The following is a 19,669-nucleotide window of genomic DNA, read 5'->3' as shown; positions in this document are numbered from 1 at the left end:
GTACCGGTACCCCCTGTATATACCGCTGCACATTGACTCGGTACCGGTACCCCCTGTATATACCGCTGCACATTGACTAGGTACCGGTACCCCCTGTATATACCGCTGCACATTGACTAGGTACCGGTACCCCCTGTATATAGCCTCGTTATTGTTACGTACTTTTCTTGTGTTACATTTAGATTAGATTTTTTTACTTTAGTTTATTTAGTAAATATTTTGTTTTTACACTGCTGCTACTCGCTGTTTATTATCTATGCATAGTCACTTTACCCCTACCTACTTGTACAAATGACCTCGCACATTGACTCGGTACCGGTACCCCCTGTAAATAGCCTCGTTATTGTTATTTTATTGTGTTACTTTTTATTATTTTTTACTTTAGTTTATTTGGTAAATATTTTCTTAACTCTTTCTTGAACTGCAATGTTTGTTAAGGGATTGTAATTAAGCATTTCACGGCAAGGTCTACACCTGTTGTATGTGAGAAATAAAGTTTGATTTGATCTGATTTACAGTAAGTCACTACATTCCAGAGCACATAGAACGTATTGGCACAAGATGTGGAATCAATGCAGAGGTTCCATCAAGATACTCTACAGCTCTCATCACACTGTCTGGTGTAATGTATGAACATATAGGGGCCATATTGTCAGGACCCTGGTGTGACATCAGACAAAAGGAAGGATTCAGAAGCCCTTTTCTGGCTCTGCTAGTAGGAAATGACAGAAGCCTCAAGCATTTCCCCCAGAGACAGGAAGACAGAAAGACTATGAAGGAGGTGCTGAGCTGGTTGGTAAATACTTCATGATCAGTGTTGGGGAGTAGTGACTAGTTGAACTACATGTAGTTCAACTAGTCATTTCATTACATTCTGCTGTAGCTTGGTGGTAGTTGAACTAGATTCCAATCTTGGTCGTGTTGGTAGTCTTTTTTTATCATGTAGTGGTGTAGCTAACTACTGGAACTACATACTACTTTTTTAGCAAACATTTTAATAAAATATTGGTGAAGTAGGCAAGAACTCTTTTTTGACATTAAAACCGCACAATTCACACTTGAAACCGTTTTTGTGTTTAATAGGCTAAATTACACATCTGACTCCAGAGTGATCTATTTTTGCAATTTGTAGTCTATGACATTTCAGATTTAGATGTGACATTTTTTTCACAAGGTAGTTTGGATGTAGTGAACTTCCTTTGAAAGTAGCTTAGTAGTAGCTTTCAGTAAACTATATTTGTATATGGGTAGCTTTAGTGTTGCTTAACTTCTTCCAGTGTGAGGTGATTGGTCGTTTCCCCCAAAACTGTTCATCACTAACTTAGTGAGTTTGTTTCATAGGGAAAGAGAGAGGGAGGGAGAGACAGAGAGAGGGAGGGAGATAAAGAGAGAGGGAGAGAGAGGCAGAGACAGAGACAGAGAGGGAGGGAGAGACAGAGAGGGAGGGAGAGACAGAGAGGGAGGGAGAGACAGAGAGGGAGGGAGAGAGTGAGAGAGAGGAGGGAGAGAGGGAGGGAGAGACAGAGGGAGGGAGAGACAGAGAGAGGGAGGGGGAGACAGAGAGAGGGAGGGAGGGAGAGACAGAAAGAGGGAGGGAGAGGGAGAGAGAGGGAGGGAGAGACAGATGTATCATAAAGTTGCACAGGGTTTTGAACTTCTGACCCTCCCCATGTTGTCTCTAGTGCTTATGTCTATAAAAGGACCAGGTTGTCATCACATATCTGAGCGACTGACTGAAGTCAGGGCTTCTGCTTTATTTACCTACTGGAGTATTAGTTCTGCCCCAAGGGTTGAAAGAAACGGTATGGTCTGTGCTAGAGTACCCGAGGCATCTAAAGATCGGACTTAACCTCTCTGAATAAGTCAAAGTCTCAAACTGTGTGACTCTCCTTCTTGCCTTGCTAATGATTAGCATTCCAGACATTTTCCTTGAGACTGGAGACTTCAAATGTGACATATTTTCAGTGACTATACTTATAATGCTGATAACATTACCCCCAATGACTCCCATAATATGAGTAACATCCATTCTAACTATCCACAGGGCGACAACATAAAGCTCACATATATTTAGCCTGCCCTCATCCCATAGATCCCTTCATGGCACAGAGTTCTCATGCCTGCCAGCATATTTCACTTTGCATAATACACTTCCCCACACTAAAATAGTCCAGGGTCTCTGAGCCACTGTCTACTACCACACCATGACAGCATGCACTGTAGCAGAAAACAGCCAATAGTCTATTCATGTCAAATAACTCTATAGAGTTCAGACATCGAACTGTTTCTAATCATCAAACTGTTCATAATACCAGAATTCTTCACATCCCAAAACCAGAAGTGTTCCTAATCATCAAACTGTTCATAATACCAGAAGTGTTCCTAATCATCAAAACTGTTCCTAATACCAGAATTGTTCCTAATCATCAAACTGTTCCTAATACCAGAATTGTTCCCAATAATCAAACTGTTTCTAATACCAGAATTCTTCAAATTCTTCACATTTCCAACAAGCATTTATCAATCAATCAAATGTTTTTATAAAGCCCTTTTTACATCAGCAGATGTCACAAAGTGCTGTACAGAAACCCAGCCTAAAACCCCAAACAGCAAGCAATACAAACAAAGGTCAACCACAGTCAAATGTGATAACTCTAAACCCTTAATCAACTGAGTGGGTTTAATCCACCAAATAATGTACACTACTCAGAAGCTATACAGATCTTTAATGCCATGGATCACACAGGTGATTTCAGAGATCCACACTAACAATCCACTCAATCCTGTCACACACACCTCCTCCCCCAGTGTGTGTGTATCATGGCTCCCGGACTTACAAGCGTGCGTAGAAGTCACAGAACTCCTTGTAGACTTTGACATCGCTGCGTCTCCTCTGAGACTTGGAGACGGGCAGCTCTGCCTCCCCACCGTTGACATGACGATGACCGTTGAACTCCACAGGGTGTGGTTCAGGGTCCTGGGCCTCCCCATTCTCCAGGATGGTGGGGGGCTGTGGCTGACTCTGAACCTGTACCTCCATACGACACGACTCGGTAGTCCAAATACTAGTTAGTACAAGCTCCCAGTCCAACACACCCTTCCCCGGCCCTATCCAAATACAGGCTCTTTCCCAAACACTCAGTCCTACAACAATCCAATCCAAAAAGTAGGAGTAGTCTAGAAAGAGATGGCCTGAGCAGCACTGAGACAGAGAAGAAGACTGTCTGACTGCCCTGACTTCACACAGATCCCTGATTTACCTCCCTCCCTCTCTCTCTCTTTTTATCTCCCTTGCTCATACTCTCTCATTCCATTTCACCCTCCCTCAACTGTCTCTCTCACATGCAGGTTGGCATTTATGGTAATGAATTTTGCCCTGGAGGCAGCTCTGCAGAGTGGTCACTAGCTAGCACAGCCACAAAATCATAAAATCAGATTTTAAACCTAACCTTAAACACAATGCTAACCCTAATGCCTAACCCTAACCTTCAATTAAGGACAAAAAGGTCATTTTTGCAATATAATACATTTTGACTTTGCAACTGGCCCATCTAACGGACAGAGGTCACTGTGCCACTGGACACATACACACACACGCACACACACCAGTGGGGGCTGCTGAGGGGAGGATGGCTCATAATAATGTCTGGAATGGATTCAATGGAATGGTACATGGAAACCACCTCTTTAATGTGATTGATAACACTCCATTGACTCCATTCCAGCCATTATTATGAGCCGTCCTCCCCTCAGCAGCCCCCACTGACACACACACTTCTACATTATCACTCATGGAGATATGTTGTGATTTCTCACTTCCAGGAGAGAAACAGATGGTTTGGCTAAAGTCATATGTGTGTGTGTGTGTGTGTGTGTGTGTGTGTGTGTGTGTGTGTGTGTGTGTGTGTGTGTGTGTGTGTGTGTGTGTGTGTGTGTGTGTGCGCGCGTGCGTGCGCGTGCGTGTGCGTGTGTGTGCTCAGGGAGATCCACCACATGGATCCGAGTCAGAAACGCTACAGGCTGAGTTGAGCAACTCAGTGTTTTGCTCAAGGGAGATTAAGGAATGAAACATGCACTCTGCAATATGAAAACATAAATATTTTTTAACCTTTATTTAACTAGGCAAGTTTAAGAACAAATTCTTATTTTCAATGACAGCCAAGGAACAGTGGGTTAACTGCCTGTTTATGGGCAGAACGACAAATTTTTACCTTGTCAGCTCGGGGATTCGATCTTGCAACCTTTCGGTTACTAGTCCAACGCTCTAACCACTAGGCTACCTGCCGCCCCATATAAAATTAATCTCATCCATATTATGCCATTTTTAATCTACTGAATAAACACTTCACAAGCATTTACAAATCAAAGTGACTGATAGTTGTTTATGTGGCTAAACTCATCACATCTTACCAGGGGTGCAACTGTCACTGGGGACGGGGGGTTCCCCCCACATTCAGAAATTTCATTTTTGTCCCCTCCAGTTTTATCATTGGAATGTGATACAAAACAAGGCTACGGGGTGCTTTAGGACCATGCAGATGCCTCCTAGCGGCCGGGCAGGCTGTTTGTATATATAGAAACAAAGTTGCACCCCTACATCTTCCTGCTCTGACCTCCTTAAAAACCTTTTCTCAATAGGGGGGGTCTATTTTCACTTTGTAAAAAAATTAAACTGCCTAGTACTCCATTCTAGCTCGTACAATATGCATATTATTATTACTATTGGATAGAAAACACTCTCAAGTTTCTAAAACCGTTTGAATTATATCTGTGAGTAAAACAGAACTCATTTTGCAGCAAACTTCCTGATAGGAAGTGAAAAATCTGAAATCGAGGCTCTGTTCCAGGGCCTTCCTATTAATTTGCCTGAAATCTATGCATATACATGCACTTCATACGCCTTCCACTAGATGTCAACAGGCAGTGGGAGGTGGAATGGGGTGTCTAGCTTGATCTGAGGCCGAACAAGAGTTTTTGGAATGACGTGACTGGAAATTTCATTGTCTTCGAAGACGCGAGAAGGAACCCCAGATTGCCTTCTGAAAAGCTTTCGGTATACACGTTAGATATCTCCGGCTTTGATTTTATTTGATAGATGTGATAAAAACATCATAAAGTAGTTTTTTTTCAACCGAGTTGTATCAGTTTATTGAACGTTTATTGCGAGTTTTGGAATTTTCTTTTCTTTGCGTCAAGTGAAGTTGGGCACGTTTGCGCCACATGGCTAGCTATGGTTGCTAATTCGACAGGCGAAGAGGACATTCTAAAACCAAACAACGATTTATTCTGGACAAAGGACTCCTTGTACAAGATTCTGATGGAAGCTCAGCAAAAGTAGGAACCATTTATGATGTTATTTCGTATTTCTGTGGAAAATGTTTAGTCCTATTATCCAGCGTTTTGGCGGGCGCTGTCTCGCTATAACGTAAGCTGTATGTCGTACTAAAGTTATTTTTAAAAATCTAACACAGCGGTTGCATTAAGAACTAGTGTATCTTTCATTTGCTGTACAACATGTATTTTTTAGTAAAGTTTATGATGAGTTATTTGATTAGATAACAAAATATCTCCGGACAATTTTGTGCAGTTTGGCTACGTATTCACATTGTAAAACCACGATTTGTACCGCTAAATATGCACATTTTCGAACAAAACATATATGTATTGTGTAACATGATGTTATAGGACTGTCATCTGATGAAGTTTGTCAAGGTTAGTGAATAATTTAATATCTTTTGCTGGTTTTTGCGATCGCTACCTTTTGTTGCTGATAAATGCGTTTGTGTGGTTGGCTATTGTGGTAAGCTAATATAATGCTATATTGTGTTTTCGCTGTAAAACACTTAAAAAATCTGAAATATTGGCTGGATTCACAAGATGTTTATCTTTCATTTGCTGTACACCATGTATTTTTCATAAATGTTTTATGATGAGTATTTAGGTATTTCACGTTGCTCTCTGTAATTATTCTAGCTGCTTTGGTGATATTTTTGATTGTAGCTGCAATGTAAAACTATGATTTATACCTCAAATATGCACATTTTTCGAACAAAACATAAATGTATTGTGTAACATGTTATAAGACTGTCATCTGATGAAGTTGTTTCTTGGTTAGTGACTAATTATATCTCTATTTGGTCGGTTTTGTGATAGCTACCTATGCGGTAAAAAAATGGTGAAAATATGCGGTTGAGTCTTTTGCTATTGTGGTTAGCTAATAGAAATACATAGTGTTTTTGCTGTAAAACATTTTAAAAATCGGAAACGATGGCTGGATTCACAAGATGTGTATCTTTCATTTGGTGTCTTGGACTTGTGATTTCATGATATTTATATGCTAGTATTTACTTGTGGCGCTATGCTAGGCTATGCTAGTCAGCTTTTTTACTGATGAGGATGCTTCCGGATCCGGGATGGTGACCAAGTAGAAGTTAACTAAATGACACTTCTACACCACCAAAAGGCCAGGAGCATAAATGTACAGGAGATGTTGAAATAACTCTGATTCAGTGGGAACATATTCATCCTCTGTAAGAAAAAGGATTTATCCGGATGAAACCTCTTCTGTCCATTGACTTTAACGCTGGGGCAGTGTTCCCACTGCAAATCTCAACGCTGTGTGGCAGCCTGTGTCTCTCTAGAGTGGAGTACTGTGGACATGTGTGTCTCTCCACAGAGTCTCTACCAGAGACTATAAACCAGGAGTGCACAGCCATTCCTCTCTCTGCTATTCCAGCCTGTTTCCATCATTCCACAAATAGACGCCCAGGAAAGTATCATGTCCAAAATAGGCGCTGGCAGCTGACGCCAGCCCCCGTGTGTGTGTGTGTGTGTGTGTGTGTGTGTGTGTGTGTGTGTGTGTGTGTGTGTGTGTGTGTGTGTGTGTGTGTGTGTGTGTGTGTGTGTGTGTGTGTGTGTGTGTGTGTGTGTATATGGGGCGGGAGGGCAGTTTTTCCCTCTTCCTGTCCCTGGTGTGTGTCCTACTGCTAGGTGCACATTCACATATTACTCCCATTAAAACTACCAGGAGAAAGAAGGCCTCACAGGAAAACAAATCCCTAAAACAGACTGGGAAACACTGGTGTTAACTGACAGGACTATGGGACGGAAGGCGGGACCAAAACAGGAAACACTCTGAGCTGCCTTCCTAATTACAGCATACTGATTATACTGAGGAGAGGAGGAGCATTTCCATGTGTTCATGTCTCTGTTCATGTGTTCATGTCTCTGTTCATGTGATCATGTCTCTGTTCATGTGGTCATGTCTCTGTTCATGTGATCATGTCTCTGTTCATGTGATCATGTCTCTTTTCATGTCTCTGGTAATGTGGTCATGTCTCTGTTCATGTCTCTGTTCATGGGATCATGTCTCTGTTCATGTGGTCATGTCTCTGTTCATGTGGTCATGTCTCTTTTCATGTCTCTGGTAATGTGGTCATGTCTCTGTTCATGTGGTCATGTCTCTGTTCATGTGGTCATGTCTCTGTTCATGTCTCTGTTCATGTGATCATGTCTCTGTTCATGTCTCTGTTCATGTGATCATGTCTCTGTTCATGTGGTCATGTGGTCATGTCTCTGTTCATGTGTTCATGTCTCTGTTCATGTGGTCATGTCTCTGTTCATGTGTTCATGTCTCTGTTCATGTGGTCATGTCTCTGTTCATGTGATCATGTCTCTGTTCATGTGGTCATGTCTCTGTTCATGTGGTCATGTCTCTGTTCATGTGGTCATGTCTCTGTTCATGTGGTCATGTCTCTGGTAATGTGGTCATGTCTCTGTTCATGTGATCATGTCTCTGTTCATGTGGTCATGTCTCTGGTAATGTGGTCATGTCTCTGTTCATGTGATCATGTCTCTGTTCATGTGATCATGTCTCTGTTCATGTGATCATGTCTCTGTTCATGTGGTCATGTCTCTGTTCATGTGGTCATGTCTCTGTTCATGTGGTCATGTCTCTGTTCATGTGATCATGTCTCTGTTCATGTGATCATGTCTCTGTTCATGTGATCATGTCTCTGTTCATGTGGTCATGTCTCTGTTCATGTGGTCATGTCTCTGTTCATGTGGTCATGTCTCTGTTCATGTGATCATGTCTCTGTTCATGTGGTCATGTCTCTGTTCATGTGGTCATGTCTCTGGTAATGTGGTCATGTCTCTGTTCATGTCTCTGTTCATGTGGTCATGTCTCTGTTCATGTGGTCATGTCTCTGTTCATGTGATCATGTCTCTGTTCATGTGGTCATGTCTCTGTTCATGTCTCTGTTCATGTGGTCATGTCTCTGTTCATGTGGTCATGTCTCTGTTCATGTGATCATGTCTCTGTTCATGTGGTCATGTCTCTGTTCATGTGTTCATGTCTCTGTTCATGTCTCTGTTCATGTGGTCATGTCTCTGGTAATGTGGTCATGTCTCTGTTCATGTGGTCATGTCTCTGGTAATGTGATCATGTCTCTGTTCATGTGGTCATGTCTCTGTTCATGTGGTCATGTCTCTGTTCATGTGATCATGTCTCTGTTCATGTGATCATGTCTCTGGTCATGTGGTCATGTCTCTGGTCATGTGGCCATGTCTCTGTTCATGTGATCATGTCTCAGTTCATGTCTCTGGTCATGTGGTCATGTCTCTGTTCATGTGGTCATGTCTCTGTTCATGTGATCATGTCTCTGTTCATGTGATCATGTCTCTGTTCATGTGGTCATGTCTCTGGTCATGTGATCATGTCTCTGGTCATGTGATCATGTCTCTGGTCATGTGATCATGTCTCTGGTCATGTGGTCATGTCTCTGGTCATGTGGCCATGTCTCTGTTCATGTGATCATGTCTCAGTTCATGTCTCTGGTCATGTGGTCATGTCTCTGTTCATGTGGTCATGTCTCTGTTCATGTGATCATGTCTCTGTTCATGTGATCATGTCTCTGTTCATGTGGCCATGTCTCTGTTCATGTGGTCATGTCTCTGTTCATGTGATCATGTCTCTGTTCATGTGGTCATGTCTCTGGTAATGTGGTCATTTCTCTGGTAATGTGGTCATGTCTCTGGTCATGTGATCATGTCTCTGGTAATGTGGTCATTTCTCTGGTAATGTGGTCATTTCTCTGGTAATGTGGTCATGTCTCTGGTAATGTGGTCATGTCTCTGGTAATGTGGTCATGTCTCTGGTAATGTGGTCATGTCTCTGGTAATGTGGTCATGTCTCTGGTAATGTGGTCATGTCTCTGGTAATGTGGTCATGTCTCTGGTAATGTGGTCATGTCTCTGGTAATGTGGTCATATCTCTGGTAATGTGGTCATGTCTCTGGTAATGTGGTCATTTCTCTGGTAATGTGGTCATGTCTCTGGTAATGTGGTCATGTCTCTGGTAATGTGGTCATGTCTCTGGTAATGTGGTCATGTCTCTGGTAATGTGGCCATGTCTCTGGTAATGTGGTCATGTCTCTGGTAATGTGGTCATGTCTCTGGTAATGTGGTCATGTCTCTGGTAATGTGGTCATTTCACTGGTAATGTGGTCATGTCTCTGGTAATGTGGTCATGTCTCTGGTAATGTGGTCATGTCTCTGGTAATGTGGTCATGTCTCTGGTAATGTGGTCATGTCTCTGGTAATGTGGTCATGTCTCTGGTAATGTGGTCATGTCTCTGGTAATGTGGTCATGTCTCTGGTAATGTGGTCATGTCTCTGGTAATGTGGTCATGTCTCTGGTAATGTGGTCATATCTCTGGTAATGTGGTCATGTCTCTGGTAATGTGGTCATTTCTCTGGTAATGTGGTCATGTCTCTGGTAATGTGGTCATGTCTCTGGTAATGTGGTCATGTCTCTGGTAATGTGGCTTTCTCTCCTGCAGGTTGAATCCAGGGATATCCCCAACAACATGCAGACAAAGGAGGCTCCAGTAAAAAGGACTCAGGACAGGGCCAACTACAGTGAGACTCCCTGCCACCTGGGGGTCTGCAGTACAGAGAGAATCCCTGCCACCTGGGGGTCTGCAGTACAGAGAGAATCTCTGCCACCTGGGGGTCTACAGTACAGAGAGAAACCCTGCCACCTGGGGGTCTGCAGTACAGAGAGAAACCCTGCCACCTGGGGGTCTGCAGTACAGAGAGTATCCCTGCCACCTGGGGGTCTGCAGTACAGAGAGAATCCCTGCCACCTGGGGGTCTGCAGTACAGAGAGAATCTCTGCCACCTGGGGGTCTGCAGTACAGAGAGAATCCCTGCCACCTGGGGGTCTGCAGTACAGAGAGAATCTCTGCCAACTGGGGGTCTGCAGTACAGAGAGAAACCCTGCCACCTGGGGGTCTGCAGTACAGAGAGAAACCCTGCCACCTGGGGGTCTGCAGTACAGAGAGTATCCCTGCCACCTGGGGGTCTGCAGTACAGAGAGAATCCCTGCCACCTGGGGGTCTGCAGTACAGAGAGAATCTCTGCCACCTGGGGGTCTGCAGTACAGAGAGAATCCCTGCCACCTGGGGGTCTGCAGTACAGAGAGAATCTCTGCCACCTGGGGGTCTACAGTACAGAGAGAAACCCTGCCACCTGGGGGTCTGCAGTACAGAGAGAAACCCTGCCACCTGGGGGTCTGCAGTACAGAGAGAGGTGACAGGAAACATTCCAGGAGGCAGGAGTTTAGACTGCACTGAGAGAAAAGTGAGGTGTTGTTATGATGATGATGACAATAAGCAGCTTTAGATGGATTCTACATCAATACAGAGATAATAAAAACATCTGATAATGTCAAAGGAAGACTTTGCTGTGTCCGAAGAGAGACAAAATGATCTTTGAGCCAGTATAAAGGTGTCTCCCCTGGGCTATATCCAACTCTGTCTGTGGATACATGATAGGATGAATAACTGTTTAGACAGATGCTTAGCTAGGCCTATTGGGAGGGTAAGCCATTACAAACAGTCACTCTGGGGTTAGTTTGTCTAGTGCATTTTCTAGAGTAAATACATAGACTGCCAAGACCTGTATTACAACACACAATAACACACTACAAACTGCAACAACACACACAGCACTGGTGAGATAACTAAATTAGCTACTTGACAGATGTGTTGTCAGAGTAACAGGCATGGTAATACAAAGTCAAACGGAATAGCAGTATAAATCACTATGGCGATGGTACAATATTTCCTGTTGGTGAGAAAGTGGTGCAACAGCACAGCTGCAAGGTGTCATTGCTCAACCAGAGTACTCCACGCCTTCGTCAGGGCCCAGAGGCAGGGTTCTGCAATATCCTTCCACACTCTTCCAGGCAATGCCAGGCCAGACCGTCTCAAACTAACCTAGCCACAGGCTCAGAAATGATCTCCCCAGGCCTCCTATACCTTCCAAATCTTTTCCCATGGCCTCAGGTCATCCTGGCTAACCCTGGCACCCCAAGAATCTTCCAAGCTTCCAGGCTAAGTATTTTTAAAACCAGTCATTGTTTAGTTGTGATAGCCATCTAACAGTCCAACACCACAGTAGCTGTGCATTTGCCCTCCCTGCCAGAGGTGAGGAATGAGTTCTGACAAGTATGTTTCCTGGATAATGCAGAGGCGGTTATGGTCTCAGCGAGGGCTAGGTACACAGATCAGACTGGACCTACTGGCTAAGGCTGCTAGGCTGCTAGCACTAAGGAGAATGCTAACCAAACAAACCCCCTTCTCCTGCTGCACTGTGTCAACAGTAGCCATGGTAATGGGTAAATATAAAGGCTGTTAGCACAACAACTAGGGGGTAACCTGTGGCTGAGCAGCTCAAAACAATGCTCAGAAAAGTGGAAGAAAGAGTACTCTAGGTGATCTCTGTAGACATGTTAATTCCCTTTGTGCTAAGTGTACTGAATCTCAAACATTAGCAGATAGTTCCTCCCTGTTTTCCCTTTGTTCCCAACATCCCAAAACCTCCGCCCTGCCCCTCTGCCCTACTGGCATGACTCCACTGTTCCATTTCCTGCTGAGGGCAGAGTGAGAGGAGGAGGAGAGGGGAGGGTTTGGGAGTATGTGTGACAACCTGGGAAGCAAGCTGCGTGGTCATGAGTCAGTGAAGGTCACATCACATGGCAGGGACACACCACTACAACCAAAGACGTCACAGAGACCAGGTGACTTTATGGTCTGTTCTGTCACTAGTGTAAAGGATGGTTTTGTTCTCTTTTAACATAAATATATGCCTTATAGAAGTAGGACATGTTAATCACAAAACATAGTGTGACTGCAGAAAAGCTGTTGTTAATCTAGGGTGTCGACTGTGCAAACCACAAGGTTGAGACAAGATGGAAAAATGCTGAATAACAGGAAAACAGGAACGGAGGAATGAGTAGAAACCAACAAATCAGCTCAATCTTCACAAGCACCATTCCGGTCATTTCAATCCTGAGTGCTGTGGGGCTGGGACCAGCCTGGGCACCACCGATAGGCTAGCAAGTTTAAACCACGCTAAGCCTCTACTGTGACAGGCCAACTCTAAAGTTGGAAAAACCACTGTCACAGTATAAAAGAAGATGTCTGTACTATTTCAGTCAGTTCTCTGCTTTACCCTGCGTGGTGATACAGTGAACCCGTATATACGAAAATTGCATTTACCATTCATCACTTGTGTTAAATAAAGATAATTATAGTATAATCAGTGACTCTGAATCACATTATATCCTGATACCAGATTTGATTGACGCAACCTTTGACACTAGCTCAATTCTGCCGACCAAGCACTTCAGTGCATCATGGTTAGCAGTGAAGGCTGGTGTGTGTGTGTGTGTGTCATAGTGATGCGCGGGTTGACTCATAACCTGCAGTCCCCGCGGTTATATCCTCGGGGGGGACGGGTTGACTCATAACCTGCAGTCCCCGCGGTTATATCCTCGGGGGGGGTTGACTCATAACCTGCAGTCCCCGTGGTTATATCCTCGGAGGGGGCGGGTTGACTCATAACCTGCAGTCCCCGCGGTTATATCCTCGGGGGGGGTTGACTCATAACCTGCAGTCCCCGCTGTTATATCCGCGGGGGGGGAAGGGTTGACTCATAACCTGCAGTCCCCGCTGTTATACAGTATCTTATGGAAGGGTTGACTCATAACCTGCAGTCCCCGCTGTTATATCCTCGGGGGGGGCGGGTTGACTCATAACCTGCAGTCCCCGCGGTTATATCCTCGGGTGGCGTGTGGGTTGAATAAAGAGAAAACAATACCTCAAAAAATCCATAAATGTATCATTCTCATACAATTTATATCTATAGACTACATTGAGGTTTTTCTTTCATTGTTTTAGGCTGTCTGGCATTTTTGCGTAAGCCTAAGCTAGAGCCTAACTGTACGCGCGGCAAATTATAAACATAGTTGACTAACAAATAGCCTATCAAAATGTTATTTTAAGCAGAAACATATCTAAATGAGGCAAAACAAATCCTGCACCCTCTGTCAAAAAAGCTACAGCACATTTTCTATAGTAGCGGATTAGGGTTGGATATATCACAATATCACATATAGTCGGGTGGTTGCGGATGGGTTATTGGCAATTGCGGGTGGGTGCAGGTGAACAATCACCACTACTGTGTGATATGATATAATATGGCTGTCCCTTGAGAGAGATGCAGTGTATTCTCTCTCTCCCTCTATCGTCTCTGCAGCTCTATTTTGTTGTTCTCAGGTCACCTCTAAAAAGAGCTTCGTTGGCATTCCTGACATTACAGACGTCTAATCACTGCATGATCAGGGGTGGAGAGAGAGGGAGATATGGGGGGAAGCCAGATAGAGGGAGATGAAGAGAGAGAGGGAGGAAGAAGGCGGGAGAGGGAGAGAAAGAGAGCAACAGAAACCCTTTACTCCAAACAGAAAATGTTTTGCAACAAAAACATTTCTATGTCTATCTATTTCTATTGGACAAAATCAGGTTGGTCCCTCCCCGTTTTGTTTGCTTTGTTTGCTTCCATTTGGTTCTTAAAATGGTAATCGGTTTTATATATGTATACACTCTACACTTTACTTCACACTCATACAGTACACAAAGGCCTCTACTTCACACTCATACAGTACACAAAGGCCTCTACTTCACACGCATACAGTACACAAAGGCCTCTACTTCACACTCATACAGTACACAAAGGCCTCTACTTCACACTCATACAGTACACAAAGGCCTCTACTTCACACTCATACAGTACACAAAGGCCTCTACTTCACACTCATACAGTACACAAAGGCCTCTACTTCACACTCATACAGTACACAAAGGCCTCTACTTCACACTCATACAGTACACACAGGCCTCTACTTCACACTCATACAGTACACAAAGGCCTCTACTTCACACTCATACAGTACACAAAGGCCTCTACTTCACACTCATACAGTACACAAAGGCCTCTACTTCACACTCATACAGTACACAAAGGCCTCTACTTCACACTCATACAGTACACAAAGGCCTCTACTTCACACTCATACAGTACACAAAGGCCTCTACTTCACACTCATACAGTACACAAAGGCCACACAGACCAGGTTCTCTGCATCTCTTCAACACAAAGTTCACCAACAGATGGTGATTCATCAAATGTTCCCAAGCATTAACCCAAATCATCCCCCACTACAGTACAATCTCTGACCTGCTGTCTGTTTACTCTGCAGAATGGTCAAATAAAGAGAAAAGGTTCTCACCTGAGGCAGTCAGGAGCTATGCTTCCATAGCTGTCAGGTCTCTCCTGTCTGCGTCTGTACAGGTCTGAGTTAGACAACTCCTTCAACCGCAGAGAGTTCATCCCTCCTTCCTTCCCTTCCCTCTGTCCACCAGGGTGTGGATAAGCACTCACAATAATCCTCCTCGTGTATGTGATCAGTAAGTTCCAAGGCTCGACAGCCAACAACCACCACTGTCCCCCACCAGTCTCCTCTCCAAGCCCAGAACGTCAGCTCACCCCTGGGAAGCCCTTAGCAGATCAGTCCCCTCTCTCTCCTGGAACAGCAGGCTACTACATTACACACACCCTCTATCTCTGACATACACACACCTCCAGGCACACACCCAAAGGAATAACCTATCAGGGGTGTGGCTCTGATCCAACACACCTATCAGCTCCTCGCTCTGCCCCCCTTCTCAGCCTCAGGGCAGGTAGAGATAGAGGGGGGAGGAGGAGGGATAAGGAGGAAGAAAGGTAAAAAGGGTAAGAGGCAGTTGTACTGCAGTAGCCTGGCCTATCCTCTATTGTCTTTCCCTCTCTTTCTCCCCCCTCTCCCTCTTGCTCCCTCCCCCTCTCTTGTCCTCTTTATGCTTGTCATCTTGCCAAGCTATCCAATGACATTCCCATTCTGATAGGATGTTAGTGTCCCCCCCATAGCCGGCCCTAGCCTTTTGAGGGCCCTATTTCCGTCAAATTTCCGTCAATTGCACACATTTTGCCAAGACTTATGCCATGTTAATGATATCCGAGTGAAAGTGGCTAACAAAATCAATGGGGGCCCCCTGGAGGTCAGGGCCCCTAGGCACATGCCCTACGTGCCAGTCGGTATTTGGCCATGATTACTACAAGTTTAGATAGCTGGCCAGACTAACTATAATTTGTTAGTTGACATGGCTAATTGAGTGACTGTCAGTGACTGACACAACATGAGGAAAACTTTTGATACACAACTAAATTTCGAAATTGCACCTTGTGTATTCTACTATCCTACTACAGTAAGTTGAGACCCCCACTGTGTTCCAAAATGTTTTAATATATTAATATATATTAATTTTGTGGGTCAGGGGCTCCCTAGCATCTGGAGGCCCTAACCAACCACCTATGTCACATATGCCTGGAGCCGGCCCTGGTACCCCAGTCTCTATCTCCCTGTAGTCTCTCTTGATCTCCCGGGAGTTTCTCATGATCTCTCTGGAGTCTCTCATTGTCTCTCAACGTGTCTGTCTCTGCATCCGTCTGACTGAGAGAGAGGGTTTCTGTGATAGAAGAGAGCTGTGGGTTTCCTGCCCATTCTTCTGTTCATTAATAAAAGCATAAACAGCAGAGATGAACTGAACTTACAATACTGATGTAACATAATGACTATTGCATTATAGAATTTATCTCATCCTCTCAGATTTCCTCAAATACCAAACAGCCCCCTTGGAGCCCCACAACATGAACCCATCCACCTCTGTCTGTGTGTACTCAGTGTGTGTAGAGTATGTGTGTACTCAGTGTGTGTAGAGTATGTGTGTACTCAGTGTGTGTAGAGTATGTGTGTACTCAGTGTGTGTAGAGTATGTGTGTACTCAGTGTGTGTAGTGTATGTGTGTACTCAGTGTGTGTAGTGTATGTGTGTACTCAGTGTGTGTAGTGTATGTGTGTACTCAGTGTGTGTAGAGTCTGTATGCACTCAGTGTGTGTAGAGTATGTGTGTACTCAGTGTGTGTAGTGTGTGTATGTATGTACTCAGTGTGTGTAGTGTGTGTATGTATGTACTCAGTGCGTGTAGTGTGTGTATGTGCGTACTCAGTGCGTGTAGTGTATGTGTGTACTCAGTGTGTGTAGAGTATGTGTGTACTCAGTGTGTGTAGAGTATGTGTGTGCTCAGTGTGTGTAGTGTATGTGTGTACTCAGTGTGTGTAGTGTGTGTGTGTACTCAGTGTGTGTAGTGTATGTGTGTACTCAGTGTGTGTAGTGTGTGTATGTGCGTACTCAGTGCGTGTAGTGTATGTGTGTACTCAGTGTGTAGTGTGTGTACTCAGTGTGTGTATGTGTACTCAGTGTGTGTAGTGTAAGTACAGTATGTGTGTACTCAGTGTGTGTAGTGTGTGTATGTACTCTGCTCCCTATGTACTTCACACCCTTATAGCACATTTTGTCTTTACACTGAACTCTTCACACAGGAAAAACACACACACACACACACACACACACACACACACACACACACACACACACACACACACACACACACACACACACACACACACACACACACACACACACACACACACACACACACACACAGGGTCAGAGAAAGAGCCAGAAGAGTTGAGAGTTGACATTGTCACAGTGATGTGGTGACAGAGTGATGGCCACCCTTTCCTGGTCCTGTTTTTCACTTTCCCAGCTAACCATATGTTACTTAGAGCGTGGTTGTCCTATGGTTATTTTATGGGTATTTTGCATACAACCTTCCCACAACTTTCTGGGAATGGTGCAGGATAGTTGCTTGGCTTTGGAACATTCTCAGCACATTTAAAACATTTGACAAAATAAGGTTATTTTCTTGGTATTTCATTACTTTAACAGAATGTTTCCTAAATTCAAAAGGCACTCGCACATCTGAGCAATAATTTTTGCATGTGCATGGTAACAGTTGAACAAGATGAAGGAAAAAGGAAACCGCACACTGCTCTTAGTAGTATCACTGATCTTTAATAAGTTTACGTATCGGCCTCACGGCCTTCGTCAGAGCTTTTGTGAATTTCTTAAAATTAGCGCCCTTATGTAGACCTAGCCCCACCCACATCCGCTCCACGCATCGAAAGGGGTTGGAGGCGAAGGAAAAGCTACCAAATATAACAATATGCATTTCATAAATATTAAAATAAAGTGTGTAAACTAGACGTATTAAACACGTCTGTAAAACCACAATGAGGACATATCAAGTTTTCATTAATCATTGGGTACATCGTACGAAAAACATCAGAGTAATCTTAAATAGGGACATAATTCATGTTCAAATTCACAACATAACATAGGCATTTCATCATTAAGACCTTTAGGAAATAATATCTGGAGGGTGAAAATCCAAAAACATTCTCTCAATTATTAATATCACCTCCCCTATCTGATATCTTAACTTTCTCTATGCCACAAAATTTAAAGGTAGAAATGTCATGCTTTAGGTCATTAAAATGTACTGTGACTGGATAATCCCTGTAATTTCTCCTGATTGAACTTTTATGTTCACTAATTCTCTGTTAGAGAGAAGAGGTTTTACCGACATAGCAGAGCCCACATGGACATTTAATAATGTAAATAACATGGGTGGTGGAACACGTAATAATGTCATTTATATGGAACCATTTTCCTGTGTGTGGGTGGCAGAAATATTCACACTTCATCATATTGTTGCACTGTGCGCATCCTCTGCATTTATAGCTACCATTTGGAAGAGGGCGTAAAAGAGCCTGGCGGATTTTCTTTTGTGGCTGGCAGTTGGCATGAACCAATTTATCGTGTAAATTGCGACCTCTCCTATACACAATACGTGGTGGATATTTAAATTCAGCCGGCAAAGCTCTGTCAGATGATAAAATATGCCAGTGTTTCTTGACCACACCTCCCACTTTTGGCGAATTCAAGGTATATGTGGTTGTGAACATTACGGAGGGGTCTTTAGCTTTAGCGGGTCTTTTTTGTAGCAGTTCATCTCGTGTTTTTCCAACAGAATGTTTCCTAAAAGTTCAAACATGGCTATATTTAATTTCAATTTTAGGAATTGTTGTTCTAGCAATGTCCTCCAACTGGTTTGACATTGGGAATGTTCTCAAATCTTTCAGAGAATGTTAAGAAACAACGTTCTTCTTTGGGAATTACAGTACATCAGCATAACATTGCTACAGGTTTCGTCATGGTTCTATTTCAAGTCATGGTCTCAAATTGACCAGAGAACGTTAAGAAAAGTTCCATAAAAACCACAAGAAAACTTTAGTAATGTTCAAAGATGGTTCAAAGAATGTTATTTTAAAACATATACATTCCGTTCTTAGCATCAACAAAACTCTCTCTGTCCTCTATCTTGTTAAGTGTAGTTGTGGCCAAAAGTTTTGAGTATGACACAATATTAATTTTCACAAAGTCTGCTGCCTCAGTGTCTTTAGATATTTTTGTCAGATGTTACTATGGAATACTGAAGTATAATTACAAGCATTTCATAAGTGTCAAAGGCTTTTATATACAATTACATGAAGTTGATGCAAAGAGTCAATATTTGCAGTGTTGACCCTTCTTTTTCAAGACCTCTGCAATCCGCCCTGGCATGCTGTCAATAACTTCTGGGCCACATCCTGACTTATGGCAGCCCATTCTTGCATAACCAATGCTTGGAGTTTGTCAGAATTTGTGGGTTTTGTTTGTCCACCCACCTCTTGAGGATTGACCACAAGTTCTCAATGGGATTAAGGTCTGGGGAGTTTCCTGGCCATGGACCCAAATATCGATGTTTTGTTCCCCGAGCCACTTAGTTATCACTTTTGCCTTATGGCAAGGTGCTCCATCATGCTGGAAAAGGCATTGTTCGTTACCAAACTGTTCCTGGATGGTTGGGAGAAGTTGCTCTCGGAGGATGTGTTGGTACCATTCTTTATTCATGGCTGTGTTCTTAGGCAAAATTGTGAGTGAGCCCATTCCCTTGGCTGAGAAGCAACCCCACGCATGAATGGTCTCAGGATGCTTTACTGTTGGCATGACACAGGACTGATGGTAGCGCTCACCTTATCTTCAACGGACAAGCTTTTTTCCGGGTGCCCCAAAAAATCGGAAAGGGGATTTATCAGAGAAAATGACTTTACCCCAGTCCTCAGCAGTCCAATCCCTGTACCTTTTGCAGAATATCAGTCTGTCCCTGATGTTTTTCCTGGAGAGAAGTGGCTTCATTGCTGCCCTTTGTGACACCAGGCCATCCTCCAAAAGTCTTCGCCTCACTGTACGTGCAGATGCACTCACACCTGCCTGCTGCCAT

At 43.7% G+C, this 19,669-nt stretch overlaps 1 protein-coding gene across 2 annotated transcripts in view; it reads right to left on the bottom strand.

Moving 5' to 3' along the window:
* LOC120063774 (LIM and senescent cell antigen-like-containing domain protein 1) overlaps positions 1–19,669 on the bottom strand; it is a 71,532-nt gene that overhangs the window by 39,437 nt on the left and 12,426 nt on the right. The window contains exon 1 of one of the 2 annotated variants that reach the window (XM_039014067.1): positions 2,838–3,112. The exons of the other annotated variant lie outside the window; for it this stretch is intronic. Coding sequence (XP_038869995.1) covers positions 2,838–3,040 — 203 coding nt within the window. The 5' untranslated portion in view covers positions 3,041–3,112. Of the gene's footprint in view, positions 1–2,837; positions 3,113–19,669 lie in introns of those variants that run through there. 2 annotated transcript variants of the gene reach the window in all.

The sequence above is a fragment of the Salvelinus namaycush genome, chromosome 19 (assembly GCF_016432855.1).
Source record: "Salvelinus namaycush isolate Seneca chromosome 19, SaNama_1.0, whole genome shotgun sequence".
NCBI classification, from domain to species: domain Eukaryota; kingdom Metazoa; phylum Chordata; class Actinopteri; order Salmoniformes; family Salmonidae; genus Salvelinus; species Salvelinus namaycush.
This window is presented reverse-complemented; position numbering and strand designations above follow the sequence as displayed.